At 47.5% G+C, this 19,267-nt stretch overlaps 1 protein-coding gene across 1 annotated transcript; it reads left to right on the forward strand.

The window, feature by feature from the left end:
• The first annotated feature begins 7,082 nt into the window (after window positions 1-7,082).
• NKX6-1 (NK6 homeobox 1) lies at window positions 7,083-13,108 on the forward strand. The gene is made up of 3 exons (XM_082389941.1): window positions 7,083-8,594; window positions 10,279-10,451; window positions 12,710-13,108. The coding sequence occupies exons 1-3, from the start codon at window positions 7,928-7,930 to the stop codon at window positions 12,965-12,967; spliced, it is 1,098 nt and encodes a 365-aa protein (XP_082246067.1). The 5' UTR covers window positions 7,083-7,927; the 3' UTR covers window positions 12,968-13,108.
• The last annotated feature ends 6,159 nt before the right edge of the window (window positions 13,109-19,267 follow it).

A 19,267-nucleotide genomic window follows, 5' to 3' on the forward strand; every position in this document is an offset into this window, starting at 1 on the left:
CCTGAAACTATCACAACATTGTTAATCAACTATGCTCCAATATAAAATAGAAAGTTAAAAAAAATTTTTCTCTTTTCTAATTATTTAAGGGCTGCCTTCAAGTATATCTTTCCTTCCCAAGGACCTGCTCTTTCACTGATGATTGAGACCAAGAAGTTCTACTTCATTTGAGTAAACTTCACCCCTGTATACATAGGGCCCTACTTCTGCAAGATTACCTCTACCAGCCAACTCTAGGAAAGACAATACACTAAGTCTAGAGACTCACTTATTAGCATGACAAAGTGCCAGTTTTAAATAAGAGTAATTAACTTGTCCAAGATCACAGCTAGGAGGGAGTAGAGCATGAATCAGATAGGGTTGCTGAATTCTAGGCTGATAAACAGCACATTTGTTCTAATAGACAGGGTATCACTTCTGGTTGGTTGATAGCTGTGCCCTGTAGATTGTAAAATAGCTTTAGTACCACTCCTATTCCATCATTATTTCATGATACCTAAAGTATACCAAGTAACTGGAGATTTTCTCACTGGGATAACCCACATCCTTGCAATTTTGCAGGGTAAAATGGCCAGGTTGACAGGTTTATTTAGAAGTCTACCTGGCCCGTGAATAGCTAGTTAGAGCTATAATCTAGACCATCTGTGAAGCAAATCTATGATTAACCGCTCCCCTGGATTCTGGGAACAAAAATATGAAGCTGAGGTGTGTGTTTGTTAAAATTAAAAATTTAAGTTAAAGTAATTAAAATGCCTAAAACTACTCTAAAATAAGGTCTATTTTTTTTAAAAAAGTAACTAAATTTAAAATTATTTTGAAACTGAAATACTTGTGTGTAAACCAAGGCCTAATATTATTTTCAGGAATTAAATTTTTATCTGAATAACTCAGAAAAGAATTCAATAAGCTCTATTATCCTTTTCAATGTTTTTCTTATCTAAGAAAATGTGAATTGTGTTTTTTTTCTGTAATAGAATATGCAAAGATTCACTTTATATTTACTTATCAATTTATAATATTCAGATTGCTTTCCTATGCATTAATTTTTTTTCAGTTATCAGCAGAGCAGTTTAATATACTGGTTAAAAGTAGGGACTCTAGAACCAGACTACCCGGGGTTTAAATCCCAGCTTCCCAAATTAGTAGCTGTATAATCTTAAGCAAGTTACTTAACTTCTCTGTGCTTTAATTTCATCATCCTTATAATGGGCACAGCTCTTGTACCTAATTCAGAGATGCAGAGTTGTTGAATTAATGCTGTAAAGTACTTGAAAGAGTAAACACTCAGTGTTAGCTATTGTTAATATTACTATGTCATAACATTCTGAGAACTAGTGGCAAAGTGTCTGAGGGGGTTAATGGTAAGTGGCAGAACCAGGGCAGGAACCTTGGCATTGGGGCACTTAGCATCCCTGCAGGATTATGGTTTGTGGGAGTAGGCTGGACCCAGGCCTCTGACAGTGTGCAGGGCTCTAAGAGGAGACTAAGTCTGGGAGATTTCAGTGCTGATCTGTATCTGCTTCAATAAGTGAATAAAGCAGGTTATAAAATAAGCTTGAGGATACACTATTATATACTCAGTGTGGTCTCAACCATTAAAACAAAACATAGAATAAGGATGGGAGAAAAGACAGCAAGCAAATATGCCAAAATATCAGAAGAGTTTGTCCCCTGAAGATGGGATTCTGGGTGACTCTTTGGGTTTATAATTCTCTCTACTTTCCAAATATTCTGAATGAATTAGAGTATTGTTTTGATAATTAGGGAAGAAAAGTAAAAAAATAAAACAATTCCAATAAAAATTGAAATTCGTTTTATCCCAATTGAGTCAAATAATGGAGTGCAACGAAATGTAGGTGAGGAAAAAAGATTAAAATCGAAATGTTCATTTTAGAGGGCTTTTACTATCTGAATTAAAGCAAGAACTGAAACCCACGCTTCATTTTATGAATTTGGCATTTCAGATAAAAATTAAGCACATGTTAATCAACGAGCACAGCAGTTACACAAAGGCAGACCTCTTTGAGAAAATAAATCCTTCTAACACAATCGGGCAGGTTTGTCTACTCTAGACCGAATTAACCGCTAAGTTTTTTTCCACAAGAGGGCGGTAACTGCTCAGGATTTCTTCAAAAGGGCCTGAAGGACCCAGGAACTGTAAGCAAAGCAGTGACGCAAATAAAACAACTTTTTCTCATCGAAGAATAAGGAGCCGCACGCGTGAGGCGGCTGAAAGGACCAATGCTGACACACTCACTCACATGTAACGACTTTTAGCAGGACAGAAAGAGGAACTAGTTCACAGGCTCGTTTAAAATTACTTAAATTATGTTCAGTGGACGTCATTTATACAGGTGTAAATTTTTTACCGCTGTTCACATCAGATATTGTTTAATCTGGTGGTGAAACTGAACCAGCATTTTATTATTTAAGGAAATTGTAGAAACTCACAGACATTCCTTGGAGCGCATGATTCCACGCCGGATCCCCGTCTCCAGAATATACATCAAAGCAAGTGGGTTCCCTGGAAGCAAATGGGGTCTCTGCAGAAAATGCTTGGGAGCGTGAGGGGTCGGGGGTATTATACATACATGTATGTGCTTTGCTGAAGTTATGTGTGCTTTGCTGAAGTTGAAGACTAGTTTTCTCTCTTAGCAGGTCATTGGTGTCTTCTTGCAATTATTCTTATTCCTGGATCGGGTCTTGATATTGCAGACATTTCCGGACTTTAGTATTCTTTAGCATCTTCTTGGACTTTTCAGAACCCTCCCTTCCGAGTGCACGTGTCTCCCAGGAGAGCTCAGTACGTATTCTGCAGTTGTGCACTGGACTGCCATGCTGCTACTTTGAAGATCGCTTGGTGGTGGTGATGCTGGGGGGGTCCTGGCTTGACGTTCGAGATCTTTTTGGTAGTAGATCCAACGAGGCAGTCTCCACCGAGGGTCGCTTCCCTCTCGTGTTTTGCGTTGGCCTCGGCTGGGAGAGCGCCGACAGCAGGATCCCCCAGCGCTCTTCCCCACCCAGCATTGTTGGCCCCTTCGCTACCCCAACCCTTCCCAAGTAGTCTCGTTAATTCCCTGTCAGCAGAAGCGGCCAAGGGTCGCGTTCCCATCCCGCCGCGTTTACGGGTTGCAAAGATGCAGACAGCCGTGCTCTCCCTCCTCGCCGGTTCTCCTTCTCTGACACTGGGTTGTTCCAAGATCGTGGACATTCTTCTTTCTCCTTTGAGTTGCCACTTCGCTGCCCGCTAGACCCCACTTTTAACATGAACGTAAACCCAGCCGGCCTCTGGGTTCAGCCCGAACAGGCCCCACTCGTCGGCGGAAGTGGAGTTATTAAAGAAGTCATCCAGACGATACAAGCAAACACATTTTCTAGTGGGTTTTGGCCTGAAACACACAAAATCCCCTTCATCCCCTCCTCCCTCCTTCTGCGAATATAGAATTGGCTTCCGGTGGCTACACTCGAGCATCCCGACCTTTTAACGTTAATATATCTGGGGAAGAATAGTTATCACCCATCAACGACAGACTGCTGAATTTAGGTACACTCAGCTGAGATTTCATTTGCATTCCTTCTGTGAATTACTCTGAATTTAGTGGCTGCTCCTTCATTTTAAAACAGAAGTATCAACGCACTAGGCGTCTGAGTCCAGGGTTAGATCGAGGGTAGGGTGGGCAGGTGCGTGGCGCAGGCTGCGTAATAGTAGGAGCGGCTAAAAACAGTAACTTGAGAACTGAGGCCCTTGTTTGCAGGCTTAAAGAAAGTCAAGGGGCTGGAGAGGGGTGCGTCGCCTTCCTCACCCCTACCCTTTTTAGCCCTTTTTGCAACCTCAGAATTTGCCAAACCGCTTTCATTTGTTTTTCAATTAAAATGCAAATCACTCGCTTTCAAACACAGTCCCCCCAAATATATATATACTGTTCAGAGACGCGGGGCGCGGGGGGCGTCGCGACCACGTGTGACACGTTCCATTCCTAGGGGTTGCTTAGAAGCGCCGGACTTTATTAGGTCGTGGGCAGAAGCGCGCGAGGGTCCTGAGGGTTCCCCGAGGGAGAGAAGTCCGGACTCTCTAGGGCGTGTGTATGCAGTGTGTAAGATGGCCCCGACCGAAAACGGCCTCCCGCATCCGCGTCGGGATCTGCTCCTCCAGGACGCCGTCCTGAAGGTGGTTTTAGCTCTGGAGGGACAGGGCTATCTTTCCCCGCGAGAGACTGGGGCAGCCCACCCCCCTTCGAGGACGCCCCCTCGCTCTCCCGGCTCCCAGCTGGAGACAGACGGAGCAGATCGATGACGACCACCAGCACCAGGCAAGAGGCACCGGCCTTCCTTCCGCGCCTCGCAGCGTGCGTCTGCAACACACACTGCCCCACGCGGGATTCAGGCACCCGGGGTTCACTCCCCGGGGATCGAGGTACACAGACCCCAGATTTGTTTTACTGTCACAATTAAGAACAATGCTGCTATTTTAATTCCCCAATGTGAATGATAAGTAAAAGCAAACGATTGAGACTTCTTACCCGTACCCAGCTTTGCAACTATTTACCGATGGCAATTAACCCGGAGTTGGGTGGAGTTGAATCAGTCTCTCCTGGTGTCGGTCTGTCTCTTTGATTTTACTCTGTCTCTACCTCACCCACCCCAAACCTGATACTAAATTTACAATAGGAAAATGCTCAATTCTTTCCCAGGTCACGCTATTTACATGAAATAAAGGGGAGTAGCTTTTTAAAATTGGCATCTTTGGGAATTACTGGCCTCCTTCCCTCTCCATTCCTACCTAGCCCTTGAGAATGCTGTGAGGAATGCCGGCGATGTGAGGTCGCTGGTGGCCAAGGCGCGCGGTCCAGGCGGAAGGTTGTGTGCCACCTCCGTATTGGAGACACACGAGGCGAGAAAAAGTTTCGTTTTTAACGAATCGAGAAGCAGAGGACCCCAACACTCGGGGCAGGGCCGGGCTACACGCGCCACTCTCCTGCAGCAGTCTCCCGGCTGGCCTGCCGAAGGGGCACGGCGCTGGGGTTTAGACCCATAGCCCAGCAAAACATCCTCGCCGGGAAATACAGATAGCCCCCTCATCATCTCTATTCTTGCTCTACTCAGCATAATTCACATTGAGGAAAGACTTCACCTTCCCCGGAGTCAGATTCTAAGGTCTATGAGGTGATGGGTTTAGCCCAGTCTTGAAGTTAATGAAAAAGGGTCGGGAAGCAAGAAGGGAACTTTACTTTTATCTCAAGTGAATAATAAAAGTGGCAAAAGATAAACAAAAACCCCTGAAGCTCAAGCTCAAGTTGCCACCCTTAAAAGACCAGTGCGTCGGAAATGAAGGTTATCAAAGCGGAATAATCCCTCTGGCTTTTGGTGCTTGGATGCAAATGAGTGCTTTTGGCACTCATAGCCAAACTCCGTCCATGGGTGGTGCCACTGGAATTTTATTCCTTTATTATAGCTGTTTATTTCTATTTTCTGCGAATTAAGTTTGGACTTAATGATCTCATCCAAATTACTCTAGTCACCACCCCTCAGTGGTGTGTTACTTTAATATCTTGAAATCTCTAAATTGTGCAAGGGTCCTCCTCCCCGTCTACACAGGTCAACCCTGCTGGAAATTTAAAGATCTCCAGGGATGGAAGAAATTGAGAGGGGATAAGGCAAACTGCCCTCCAACTCAAACCCTAGACATCCCATCACCACAGCGCAGAAGCCGGAACATCTCCATCTCCCGAAACAACCCTGGACTTGAGAGCAGGGGTAAGAGTTTCGGAGACGGTTTTCAAAATCTTACAGTGGATCGGGGGTGTAACCAGGTACTTCTGTATCTAAAGACTCCACCTCAATTTTGGTGATTCTGCCCCCGTAAAACTCAAAACGAATAATAATCACAGGGGAGAAAAGTTTAAAAGTTCACTGCTCTCAGGTCGAAACATCACACGAGAAATAAATATTCCCAATAAGCTGATTCCGTTCCCTGCGAATTGAGTAAACCTATAAATGATAACATCGTGTGGGGGGGGGCGGGGGGGGGGACCCAGGACTAAAAAGAAAATGAAGGAGAAGGAACAGCGAAGGAGAGCGGGAGGTGGCAAAGACGGAAAAGGACGATGCTTCGGCCTACAAGAGGATTAAGGACATCTATAAGGCTTAAGGAGCAACAAATTAATTTACACAATCCTGGGAGAGCCCAGATGGCCTTTAATTAATCCCTTCAAAAGAAGGAGCCAGGCCAGGGCTACGCGGGCTGCCTGCTCCATTAGCTCCATTTTACAAGAGACCAGACTCTGTTCGAGGTGAGGCGTCGCGAGCTAGTGGGGGGAAGGGGGGTAGGGTGACGCGAGCGAGCAGGCGAGGGGGAGGAGAGGGAAGAGTATGAACTGCTTTTCCATAAAAGGGTTGGGTTTCCATTATTCTTCTCTTTAAAAAGTAATACCCTCTTCATCTCTGCTCCCTCCTCCCCTTTCCCGTTTTATTTAACACAATTAATTGAGGCGTCCACTGGCCCAGCGGCCGAACCTCACCACTCGCCAGGCCCCGCCTCCGGGCCCCACCCACAGGAGGGATGGAAGTGGGAGGGGGCGGGAACCAGGCGGGCGCGGCCCAACGGCTCGTCCTCCTAAGCCAATCAGAGGGCGCAGCGCTCCCGAGTGGGCGCGACCCGGAGGCGACGCAAGGCCCAAGGCTGAGTGCTATTGGAGACGGTGGTTACGCCCCCCGGCCTGCACCCCCCACTCCTCGGCCCCGCCCTTGCCGGCCGCCTCGGAGTGACGTCCTTCAAAGTTCTCATTTTGGACCCCCATTTCCCCCTCCCTCTCGTCCCCCAGCTAAAGAGGGGTAGGGAGTGATGCAAATGTTTTATTACCTTTGAGAGCTTCATCTGAACTGTCAGGCCCGAAGGGAAAAGGAGAGGAGAGAGAGGCAGTGGAAGAGCCGCGGAGAGGGTCAGCTTGGCCAGAGGACAGGACTTAGAAGAGCGAAGCCTGTAGAGCCGCGAAGAAAATGCGAGAGAGGAGAGGCAAAGGCGGAGAGTGAGAGGAAGAGAGGGCGCTGGTGGGGGGGGTGGGGCCGGGGTCGCCAGGCCCGTTTACAGAAGTGGACAGACGAGTGGAGCTGTAACCGAAGCCGTCAGACTTTTCACTTAGTCTGTTTTCCCGTGTTTTTCTCGCCCTTTTTCTTTTCAATATTGCAACTCTAGTGCCCCGTGGCCCAGAGGGGAAGGCAGGTCGGCGCGCCGAATCCGGGAGCCGCGGGGATTGGTGGCACTGCCCTTTCTGGCGCAGAAGCCTCGGGCAGCGCTGGCGGAGGAAGCCCGCCCAGAGGCCAAACCCTCCCGCGGGCTGGATGCTCTCTCTCCCTGCGCGCTCCGAGCGCCGAGTGCGAATCAACCTCGTGGCCTAAAGAGCAGGGCATCCAAGTAAGATTGGACGAGCTCATCGGGCGGAACCCGGCGTCCTTTGAACCTCCCCAAAGAAAAAGAGCCAGCCCCCACTCTCCCACATCAAAGCGGAGATTCGGTGACTCTTAACTTTGTTACAAGCTCTCTGGGGCCGGCTGGGGTTTTGTTTTGCTTATTTCCAAGAGGGAGAAGATGAGAAGTAGCGCACTTTGAGCGGCGAGGAAAAAGTGAGGAAGAGAGAAGAGCCCGGGATTGAATCCGGGACTCTAAGAGGGAAAAGACAGCTCAAACCACCCGGACCCTCGCTGGTCTCGGCGAGCCACCGCCTCTCGACTGGTGTGTTTGGACATTTCTGCTGCGCAGTTACGAGAGCAACTCTCAGCGGCTGCATTCTTGGCCCAGTTGGCAGGTCGCCTCCTGGTGTGCGGAGCAACTCCTCGCTCGCGCCCTCGGCGCTTCTCGCTCTCCTGAGCCCCTCCGGGGCACCGGCCGGCGCTCCCGCTGCGTGGCTGCGGGCTCCGGCCTGATCGTGGGATGTTAGCGGTGGGGGCGATGGAGGGCACCCGGCAGAGCGCGTTCCTGCTCAGCAGCCCGCCCCTGGCCGCCCTGCACAGCATGGCAGAAATGAAGACCCCGCTGTACCCCGCCGCGTACCCCCCGCTGCCCGCCGGGCCCCCCTCCTCCTCGTCCTCCTCGTCCTCCTCGTCGTCACCCTCCCCGCCTTTGGGCTCCCACAACCCAGGCAGCCTGAAGCCCCCGGCCGCGGGGGGGCTCTCATCCCTGAGCAGCCCCCCGCAGCAGCTCTCGGCCGCCACCCCACATGGCATCAACGACATCCTGAGCCGGCCCTCCATGCCCTTGGCCTCAGGGGCAGCCCTGCCCTCCGCCTCGCCCTCCGGTTCCTCCTCCTCTTCCTCGTCCACCTCCGCTTCCTCCGCTTCGGCCGCCGCGGCCGCAGCTGCGGCCGCTGCCGCCGCCGCCTCAACCCCAGCGGGGCTGCTGGCCGGCCTGCCCCGTTTCAGCAGCCTGAGCCCGCCGCCGCCGCCGCCCGGGCTCTACTTCAGCCCCAGCGCCGCGGCCGTGGCCGCCGTGGGTCGGTACCCCAAGCCGCTAGCCGAGCTGCCCGGCCGGACGCCTATCTTCTGGCCAGGAGTGATGCAGAGCCCACCCTGGAGGGACGCACGCCTGGCCTGCACTCCTCGTGAGTACAATCGACTGCGCCCAGTTGTGCTTGTTTTGCCCGCTCTCAGGTCATGGCCCCTGGTGTGCATGCGGGTCGGTCCACCCTCTTGCCTGCCGAGTAGTTTGGCAGCACCAGAATCGCACGAGTTAGGTTGGGCCAGGGCGTTCAGCGAGGAACTCTCGCTGTCCTGAGCTCCATGGTTGCGTCCAAGCGCCCCCCTCTCCCCAAGCCTTGGGCACGCCTCGCGGAACCGGTGTGCATGCGTCTCCACGGAACACAATGTGGTGCGGGGCGTGTCTCATCCGAGGCCCTGGCTGCTCCCGGAACAGCCCGGCCGGAACCGCATACCCCTCCTGGGTTAAAGAGGTGGGGAGGGCAGGAGAGGCTACTGTGCTCCAGCCCGCACCCCAGCTTTCCAGTGTCCCATGCCGAAGTCCCACTCGACCTTCGCCAGCCTGACTGGCCTCCTCTCTACGAACCGGTGGGGACCGGCAGCGGCGAGCCCTCCACAGCCCTGAGCCGAACGTGTGTGTTTGATGTACGTCTCGGTCCAGGGTGTCCCCACCTCACCTCGTCGTCCTCACCACCCTCCCCCCTCGTCCCCCGAGTACGCTCAGCCCAGGTGAGCCCACTGAAGACAGGTCCGCGGCCCGTGGAGGAGGGCAAGTGCTACTTCGGGCCGCTCCCCACCGCTGGGCCCTCGCTTTTCCACCTGCCTCGGCCCCGGACATATTGAGGGGCATCGTGGCTCTCAACATCCTAATATGAGAAAGAACCGGAGGAAGAACGAGGTAACAGGGCAAGGACGGGGGAAAATGCAACATCCCGCAAAGATCTTGCTCGAAACCAACTGAGTTACCCCAGGATCCCCCTAATCTTACAGGTAGTTGGCCAGCGCGCCGCGGAAGCTCCCATACTCCCAGGTGGCATTTAGGGGCCAGTCCCCTGTCCTTTTCTCGCTCTGTTCTTTGCTTTTGACCGAGTCCCCGAAGTTTCTTCTGTCTCTTGATCTCTTTCGTGTGGCTGAGCGGCAGTAACTGAGGGAAGCTGGGGGAGCCAAGCGGAGGCTCCCTTCGAAGCCTCGGGACAGGGGCGGCCGGGGCGGGGGCGGCTGTCGGGGAGACGTTATTGTATTCGTTTGGATGGCCGCGTAGGGACCGCCAACAAAGGCGGCGCCCCCTCCCCCTCGGCCGCAGCGGCGTTCGACTGGGGGTGATTTAGCTCTCTTGTGTTCCAAAAACAAGGCGCTCTTTGTTGCGCGGGCACAGGTTAGGAAAGCGTTCGAGGAACAAAACTAGTCACCCCCATGCAAAGGCCCTGGGACCGAACGAGCCCCAACTAGACTTGGCGGTGAGAGGGGACTTCCCCCCCGCCCCGTACCCACACGCCTCAATTTACTGGGCTTAGAGATTGGGCCTCGGCAAACTTCAGCAGTGCGCTCCCTCTGTTGGACGTCGTTGTTGGGCCGAAGGTTATTTACAGCGGCTCCAAACACACGCTCTTTTAAAAAAACAGGTGGGTGTAAGAAGGCAAAGCGAGAAGCGCAGTGGGACTGCAAGCGCCACTGCCCTTCTCGTGCCGCCGCGGAATACGCTTCCCTTTCCCGCCACAACGTTGTTTCTGGAGTTCGTCTCTTCTCAGCGGAGCCGCTCGTAACTGGTTGTTTCCCCCCTTCCTTTCTTTTTTTAATCTGTTCTCGTAGATCAAGGATCCATTTTGTTGGACAAAGATGGGAAGAGAAAACACACGAGACCCACGTTCTCGGGCCAGCAGATCTTCGCCCTAGAGAAGACTTTCGAACAAACGAAATACTTGGCGGGGCCCGAGAGGGCTCGCTTGGCCTATTCGTTGGGGATGACGGAGAGTCAGGTCAAGGTGAGTGGACCTTGCAAACCTCGAGGGAGAGCTCCCCCATGTACGTCATGCGCGCGGGTGTGCGCGCACACACACACACACACACACACACACACACATACCCCAAACTAACAAACAGCCGCCCGAGGGTGCAGTCTGAGAAGCATGGGGAGAGATGAGATCAGCGAAGGGGGTGGAGGGGGAGGTTACAAAGGCTCTGGGGTCTCTCGGGCGGGCAAACTGTTGATGAACAAAAGGAATCAAGCCTCCGCCTTTGAAATTAGGTTAATCTAGATAGCAGCATGTGCTGGGGGAACTCGCCATTATTAGAGAATAAAAGCATTACGGAAATATCAGCCCTGAGAATAGACCAGGCCAGTTAGATAGCTTCTATGTATTCTATTTGTAAGGTTATTCAACCTTTTGTTTGTCAATTCAGGCTCCACTAGTTATATAATATCCTAATGTAGATCAGCATTATAGTGCTACTGTGTTAACTTGCAGGTTAAAAAAACCCCAATAAATCCACAAGATCTAACCACTTAGCATGGATGCATCTGCTTTTAGCTTACCTGAGGCAGCCACTTCGGAATAGTAATTTTCCAGGTGAATTGACAAGATTATTACTGTATTATGAAATACAAGTTTATCAGTAGATGTAAGATGGTTTACTGTTTATGACAACAAATTATAATTAAAATGTCACTTACCTTATAATTGAGTTGTACGGTGTATTTCCAGGGAATCAAATTGGAGAAATCTTTCCCTGAAATATAAAGGGATTGAAACAGCTAGGTACTTTAAATCTAGTGGTTTCCTATATTTCTGGTATTCTCTTTTGTTCCTCTTTTTCATTATATATATGTATGTATATATATATATATATATTTTTTTTTTTTGGTGTGTGTGTGTGTTTAAGTCTGTTTCCATTAGTTATACTGTTGCTTTTAAAATTAAGCAGGGATAACGTTAGCCATATCTGCTGGTCAGAGAGTATTTCCCCACAGACAAGCACCATAAAATGCATTTCAGGAGTGATTTTTGTATGTGACCATTAGAGTACCATCGCAGTTAAAATTATTTTTGCAGTGGTTGGTACAGAGCCTACCACAGTAATCTGGAGATCTTCATTTGTCACCATAAATATGTCGGCGTGGCTAGAAGTGAATTATAGCTGTATAAAGAAACTAAAAATCACTTTCTTAACAATTCTGATTCTCTAGATAAATACATAACGGATGAGAAAATGGATGAGAAGCATAAAGAGAGGATGATTCAATATGTTTGGGAAATTGGTTGCTATTGCTGATGCTTTAGGTTAAAATATATGTATCAAACACGATGTCAGACATCGTGAATAGGTTTAAAATATTTGTATAAAAATGAATGTCTTAGGGAGGGACAATATTAAAGTAATATTTGGAAGACTAGGCACGCTAATAGTGGGAAGTAATGTAACTGGCAAAATTTCACTTAAAAAAAATAACTGATGAAAATTCTTACTTTGACTTCGGTTTTATGAAAAACATTAAACCAGAGAGACAGAGAAAGACACACAAACTACTATGATGATTTCAACTTTTAAATATAAAATATTTTCATGCATTTATGTTGGTTATTATTACTGATTTGAGGTTTCTGTTTTAGCAGATTTTTTTTAACTTTACATCATACATTACAAGTGTAAATGGGGAGGGGTGTGTTTACCTACCATATTTGTGTGTATTCAGACCCGAAATAAGTGAAACAGACAAATACCCAAAAGTGAAAAGAACAGAGGTAATTGGGGTAAATGCTGTGGCTTCTCCCACAAATCACACTAAAAAGCCAGTACACTTCAGATTGTTTGAAATACCTTAATCTAAGAAAGTTGAAAACGAATAGAATCGCAGTCATTATGAGGCAACTTTACGAAAGGGAAAAGTTTTCTACTTCAATCGAGAAAGCAGGCAAGCGAACTCTTTTAGGGAAACTCATTTTAAGTTTCCAAGTTTTTTTCTTTTCTGAGAAATCGCTCACTGACAACCTCAATACTCTTGTGTTACCATCGCTATGGCAACGGCAGTCAGTTTGTTGGTGCCTGATACTCGGAGGAAGCTGGGGCAGTGGAGACCGACTTCAACGGCCCAGACATGGGAGGGCTCTGAGGGAGGGTGTCAAGACGTCAGGGGCCCGCAGGAGCGACTGCGGGATGTGGGAGAGAAGGCATTGCCTGGCTCTGCTCCCCTTAAACTCCTTCCGCCCCTGTCTCCCCTCTTCTCCTCTTTCTCGGCCCCCAGGTTTGGTTCCAGAACCGCCGGACCAAGTGGCGGAAGAAGCACGCAGCCGAGATGGCCACGGCCAAGAAGAAGCAGGACTCGGAAACCGAGCGGCTGAAAGGGGCCTCGGAGAACGAGGAGGAGGACGACGACTACAACAAGCCCCTGGACCCCAACTCGGACGACGAGAAAATCACGCAGCTGCTGAAGAAGCACAAGTCCGGCGGCGGCGGCGGCGGCCTCCTGCTGCACGCGTCCGAGAACGAGAGCTCGTCCTGAGCGCCCGCCGCCCGCCCGGCCTCCGGCCCCTCCGCGGCGACCGCGGGGACCGCGCGTCCCGTCTTCCCGCTCCTCGGGGCCCGGAGGACACGGCCCCGCCTGCCGGGGCCCTTTGCTATTTTCTAAGATGTACATATCTATTTTTTTAACCTAGAAGTTGAGCGGGGCGGGGGAGAGAGACTCGGAGGATGATGAGAAGGCAGAGAAGACCACGAAATACACCGCAAGACTAACGCAACAGACGCCGCAGCTGGGCCACCCTCCCGCCCCGCTCGGTGTCCTAGTCGCGTCCCCCTTCCCGTGCCCCCCCCCCCGCGCCCCCGCCTCTGTCTTGCGGCCGCTGGCCAGGGCGGGGGCGCTGAGAGGGCCTCTGGACCCGTCGACACCCACCGCGCGGGGGACCTCGGAGCCACGCGGGCGGGCGGCCGCCACAGATGGGAAGAGGGATGTTTCTCCCGCACACACTGCTGTGCCGACTAAAGTGGCCTGTTGAAGGCTCTTTGTAAATAAATCGTGAGTCTCACTGACTAGAAGTTACTTTATTGTGAATATTTAAAATGTAAAATGCTTTTTTGAATTTGGTATAAAAAGATGGACCTCCTTCTTCCTGCTACCCTTCCCCTTTTAAGAGCTATTCAAACCACGTTCCCCTTTGCTTAACTGGAGAAGCGTAGTAAAGAATGTTCTCATCCTCCCTCGCCCGGTCCCCTCCCGGGTTTGGATTTGATCAATCCCATTTCCCCTTCATCCCTCTCGCTCTTCCCGGACCACCCCTGGCTCCGCAACCGGCTCCCGCCTCCAGGACTTGAAGTAGAACACTTGGAACCAGGAAGGGCCTCAGGCCTGCCTCTCTGTTTCTCTCCGAAATTGCACAGTCGTTTGTTGCTATTTATTAGTGATTTAAAGAAAAGTGTTGGGGAGGGAGGGGCTACAATAGCTTGTATTTAATTTAACTCCTTTCTGATAAAAATGCGTGTTAAAGTAGATGGTGGGAATTGTTACGACTGCTCTGGGTCAGAAACATAAAAATCCATTTAGTTGCTGTAATTGAATTTGAAGTGTTTTGTATCATAAGAATACTATAGACTATGTAAATTGTTTTCTTTTTTAAGCTAATAACGGTGATATATTAGCATCTTTAACTTTTATTAATTTATATAAGGAATTCGGTTTGTAAAGAGAAGAAAACCCCCTTTGCAAGACCAGTTAAATGTAATGCACTTTCTGTTTCAAAGGATAAATCAAATTAAAAAACAGTTGAAGACGTCTGTTGCCTTGAATGAAAGGGTATAGATCGTTTGATCTCATCAGAGATCTCAAATAAAAGTCAAAACCACAAGCACTTTATATTGGTTTCTTGGGTAAAATAGCTGTTACCTGATTATTATTTTGGAAGAGTGGGGTCACATCTCCTGGTTTGGGAAGATAAATGCAGTCCCACTCATTGGGCTTCTTGGAGAGACTTGTCCAGCAGGCTGCCTCTGGTGTCTGTGTTGTCTAATTTTTTCCTGATGGCTTTTTCCTTTGCTAGGAATTCCCCGGGGGTTTTGGAGGAGACCTCATTTCCATACATCCAAGATAGCTTCTCAATTCAGCCTTAGCTCACTTAGCTGAGAGGAGGCAGCGGAGCCTGCTGTCAGCGCCGCACGGCTGTTGGATGCTAACATTTTCTCCCCAGTACCCTGTAAGAATACAGAAGTTGGTGGAAAGCTGGGAACCCGGATTTTGCTAAACATTACAATAAAGGATACATTTAAAGAAAGCTGCTTCTAACAGATGTGAAACTCTCTAGGATTAAGGAAGCAATGTCACAGCTTCTGCAGCTGAATTTGCCAAAAAAAAAAAAAAAAAAAAAAAAATTGGGAATTCCAGGGAGAGAGCTGTATCACTGTCTTGGGATCTTTTTGTTTTCAGACACTCAGTTATAGGCTCAGTGAAATATAGTTATCCCCTTAGTGTTTCAGGTTAATGAGCTTGTGTTCAAAGGGAGAAAAATCAATATAATTCAATAGATTCTTCAGGCTAGTGTTAGGTAAAGAAAGTGTGGGTCTGTTTTGTTCCCTTGAAAATAAAAAACAGTGAAAACTGGGAATGAAATTGCCTGAAGGAAATTATTGTAGAATACATTCCTGATGGCATGGTTTAATGGAAAAAAGGATGCAAATCTGCCTTATTTCTTTTCTCTAGTTCGTGAAGTTCCCAGTAAGTTTTAAACTTCTGAATTTCTGTGTGCTTAGCAAGACTAAGGTGTGTGTCCTACAAAGAGGCAGCTATTTCAAAAGAGGCTTTGCTGTGCTGGGGTGATATAATTTAAATCCTAGCTGTAAATAATAAGATCTTTCTTTTCCCTTCCTTCCCTCCCTCCCTCCCTCATCTTTTTCTTTATGAAAGAACCTGGGGGTGGGGCAAGTCTGTTATGTTAAAGCACCACTTTATTATTTGTTATTTTGCAACAACTGAGTCTCTTATCTACTTTATTTACTTATTTTTACCTTTATCATCCCTCTTCTGTCTTGAAAAGCCAAGCAACTTTTTATTTATTCCTTCTTCCTAAGAAAGCAAATCCACAAGATAATTAGAAATGCTATTCCTGAAATATAATAATAAAACCTACTACTATACCAGTAGCAGTAGTAATATAGTCATATCACTGATAGAAACTTGGAACTACGATTGAAACTTTTTCTCAAGAAGTAAATAGGGTTATAATATTTATCCCGAGTTAGACATGTGGAAAGACACCTCTTTTAGTTCCTTTAGGAAGCATTCTCTCTGAGCTCCTTATGTTTAGAGCATCCGAGAAGTGTGAAAGTTTGTGGCCTGGCCTCCATCCTACAGGCAAATACGCAGAAGGCAGACAGTCTGCGTGCTTGCCAGCCTGAGCACAGAAGTGCTCTGAGTGGTGTGGGCAGTAGCCAGAGGTGGGCTCTGGGGCCATGCTGCACTGGCATTCATTCCTTTATTCCAGGGGACTGCAGCAGTGACTCGAGTTTCCAGTTAATTTACTTCCACCCAGGATTCCAGCTGGCCACCAGTTGGAACTGGCCCTGTAAAACTGGGAGTGAGCGAGAAGTGGGTGGAGGGCACCTTACTTAGGTGTCCTTTACCCTGGTTGGTTTGGTTTAGTTCCATGTATGCACAACAGGAATGTTTTTCCTAAGAGTTAGCACGGTGGAGAAGCTGAGGAAACGCTTTACAGCTCAAGCAAGGGAGAGTAAGAATTATCTCTCATCATGGCTCAAAAACTTTATGACATTAACCAGCCATAAGCATCTGACTGAGCCTGCCAATCAGTCATTACAGCTAAAGGGGGTCACGATTTAAAAACAAAAAGTAAGGGCAAGTGACCTCATACACCACTGCTTTTATTTTAACAATTTCCCCAGTTTCATTAAGATATAATTGACAAATAATATTGTGTAAGTGTAAGGTGTACAACATAATGATTTGATATACATATATATTGCAAAATGATCACCACAATAAATCTAGTTAATATTCATCACCTCACACAGTTACAATTTTTCTTCCTTATGATGAAAACTTTTAAGATCTACTCTCTTACTAACTTTTAAATACACAATACAGTATTGTTAACCATAGTCCCCAGGCCGTACATTACGTCCCCAGATGTTTTCTACCTTTTGACCACCTTCACCCATTTCCCGCTGCCCCCCACTTGACCTCTGCTTTTAAAAATGCTTACAGGTAACAAAGTGTCAACACGGAAAACAAAATGAGAAAAACAAGGGTTTTGTGTGTGTGGTGAAAGGAAGGTAAAACTGCTTTTTCGCTTTTGTTTTATAGTGTGTATGTGTCTTCTCCTGTAAAGGGAAAGCCAGTGAGGTTGGGTGAGGGATACAGAGTGGAAGGGAAGGGCCCTGTTTGTGTCTCTCAGATGTCCCAGCAGCATTCACAATTTGAGGCTTCTACACAGTTATTTTCCCAGTCCCCAAATTCCAAGCTCAGTTCTTTGGTTCACATTCAGAGGATTCTGTAACTTAAAGCTCTATACCTTCTTTCCCAGAAGTTGTGGTTTATTGAGTGGCTTCCCAAGCTTGTGAACACTGTAATCCACTTTTCCTTTCTCTACTTGGGAGATGCTGGGAAGAGAAGGAACCAAAAATGTTTCATTCTTCTCTGGAAAGATGTGCACCCCTCACCACTCAGTGTGCAGGCAATTCTGGACTGGAGGCCAGCTCTTCTTGTAAATATGGTATCAGGCAACAGAGTCAGAGGGCGCCTTTGAAAACTTTTGGAGCCTAATGTCATGTACATGAGTGTGTTATTAGACCAGCATCAGCTTGGGTTGATCTACATCTACACCATCTTGCCCTTTAAGCTGGTCATCAGGGCGCGCGCGCGCGCGCGCGCGCACACACACACACACACACACACACACACACACACACACACACAAACACACACAGGAGAGGTGAAATTCCACTTGGTAACTCCTAGCACTGAATAGCTTAAAAAAGACAGTGACTCTTTTGTCAATCATTGACAATAGGCTCGTGTAATAACAACAGAGGTAAGCAGCAAATTTCATCTAGAAACTCTATTTTAGGCTAATCTGAGCAGATTTCTGCACTAAATTTCCTCCCTCTTACCACACAGATACATGCAAAATGTATTCTTCTCCCTTCCTCAGTATGACTCTTTAAAAAAAGCCAGCTCCTCACTATATTTCCTTTTTTCACAGGAAAGCGTGTATTTTGTTCTAAAGCATTTAGGCTCCAGCTTCACAGAGAAATATTCTCCCTAATGTAGCCCTTTTAAAGATCTGCAGAAATCACAATAATACAAACCCCACATCTATAAATGTAAAATTTGACTGGCAAGTAGAGTGATGGTGTGAGTTGGATGACAAAAGGGCTGGGATATTTTCCTGAATTTTAGCCTTCAACATTCCATAAATTGGCTTGGGATTGTTCCACAAACTGGAAAGTTTATCTGAGAGCCTCAGTTCACTCTCGGGTCTTCTTCTTTAATCCAACAGATCATTCACCTCAAGGATGAAATGTCTAGATATGCATCATTTATTTTCTGGTCTGGACCAGACATTTCCATGGAATACCACACTTGGAAAAAGGAAAGCATAATGTCTCTTTGGGGTTTAATATCTACTGGAGGCTGGCGAGAGTTCTGAAGTAGAAGCCTCATCCAGGGCTTCTATATTAGTACACTCTGAATAATAAGGGCTAGTTTGGATGAAGATACATTCAAAGATGAATCCCTTCCTCATTATACGGAAAGAAAGAATTTTTAGTACACAATTTAAATGGGTGCATATTATTTTTGTAGAGGAACCCTACCACCTCCCTAATGTCACTGCCTATGTCTACCTTGGCGAAGCTAAAGGAAATCTTGAGATATAAATATCTTATATACTTGGTTATTACAAGGGAGACAGAGATATCAGGTTGAGAAAGAAAACCAGCACACCTCTATAATATAGTTTTATTTCTTAAAAAAATTCTGAAGGTGCATACATTCTGAAAAAACTATCAATCGTCAGTATGTTGTTTGGGATCAATCTGCTTGTATAGACCACAGGAAAGCAAGGTTGTTGAAAATCCATTAACCTAGTTATTAGCAGATGGTCTAACCACCTTCGAACAAAGGCAACCAACAAGTTTTCATGCCTCCAATCTGAGCCTCGTATGTGCATCCGCGGTTTGCAGTAATTCCTCTAGGCATCATCTGCTGCTTGGACCCTTGTGCTTGATGCTATGGCTCAGCTCTTAAAAAGAATTCTGTAAACTTTTTTTTTTATCCTGGATTTTTCTTCTTCCCTCTCTGTGCTCTTCACTTTGGTCTATAAAGATCTGTCTAATTTTCTCCCAAATCCAAATGGCCCCGAGTGAATAAGAGGCTCTGAGAAATCTTTTATCTTTGCCATAACCAGGAGAGCACACAGTGGTTGAGAGCACGACTGTGCAGCCAGATTATCTGGTCTACAGCACTCACTGGTTGTGGTCAAATGACTCCATCTCTCTGTGCCTCAGTCTTTTCATCTGTAAAATGGAGATGATAATTGTACCTATTTCATAGTGTTATTGGGAGAATTAAGTGACTTAACATATATGAAGTTCTTAGAACAGTGCCTGGCCTAGTAAGCTATGAAAGTCTTAGCTACCATCATCATCATCATCATCCTGAAAGGCCCAGTCTCGGGTCACTCCTAGCTCAGGCCCTGCTGTCTTGTACAGGATAACTATTCAACCGGGGAAAGGATTCAAAGTGAAAGTGAAAAGAGAAGTAGGAGCAAGGGATATTTTTTATCCTGTGACACTT

Source organism: Balaenoptera borealis (assembly GCF_965194805.1).
Source record: "Balaenoptera borealis genome assembly, chromosome: 4".
NCBI lineage: Eukaryota > Metazoa > Chordata > Mammalia > Artiodactyla > Balaenopteridae > Balaenoptera > Balaenoptera borealis.

What these genes read in the sequence shown, in the direction of transcription:
- NKX6-1 (XM_082389941.1), top strand. Translation starts at nt 7,928, where the DNA reads ATGTTAGCGGTGGGGGCGATGGAGGGCACCCGGCAGAGCGCGTTCCTG. An exon ending in ACGCCTGGCCTGCACTCCTC is followed by an intron (nt 8,595 to 10,278) that starts GTGAGTACAATC and finishes CTGTTCTCGTAG; the next exon opens with ATCAAGGATCCATTTTGTTG. An exon ending in TGACGGAGAGTCAGGTCAAG is followed by an intron (nt 10,452 to 12,709) that starts GTGAGTGGACCT and finishes CTCGGCCCCCAG; the next exon opens with GTTTGGTTCCAGAACCGCCG.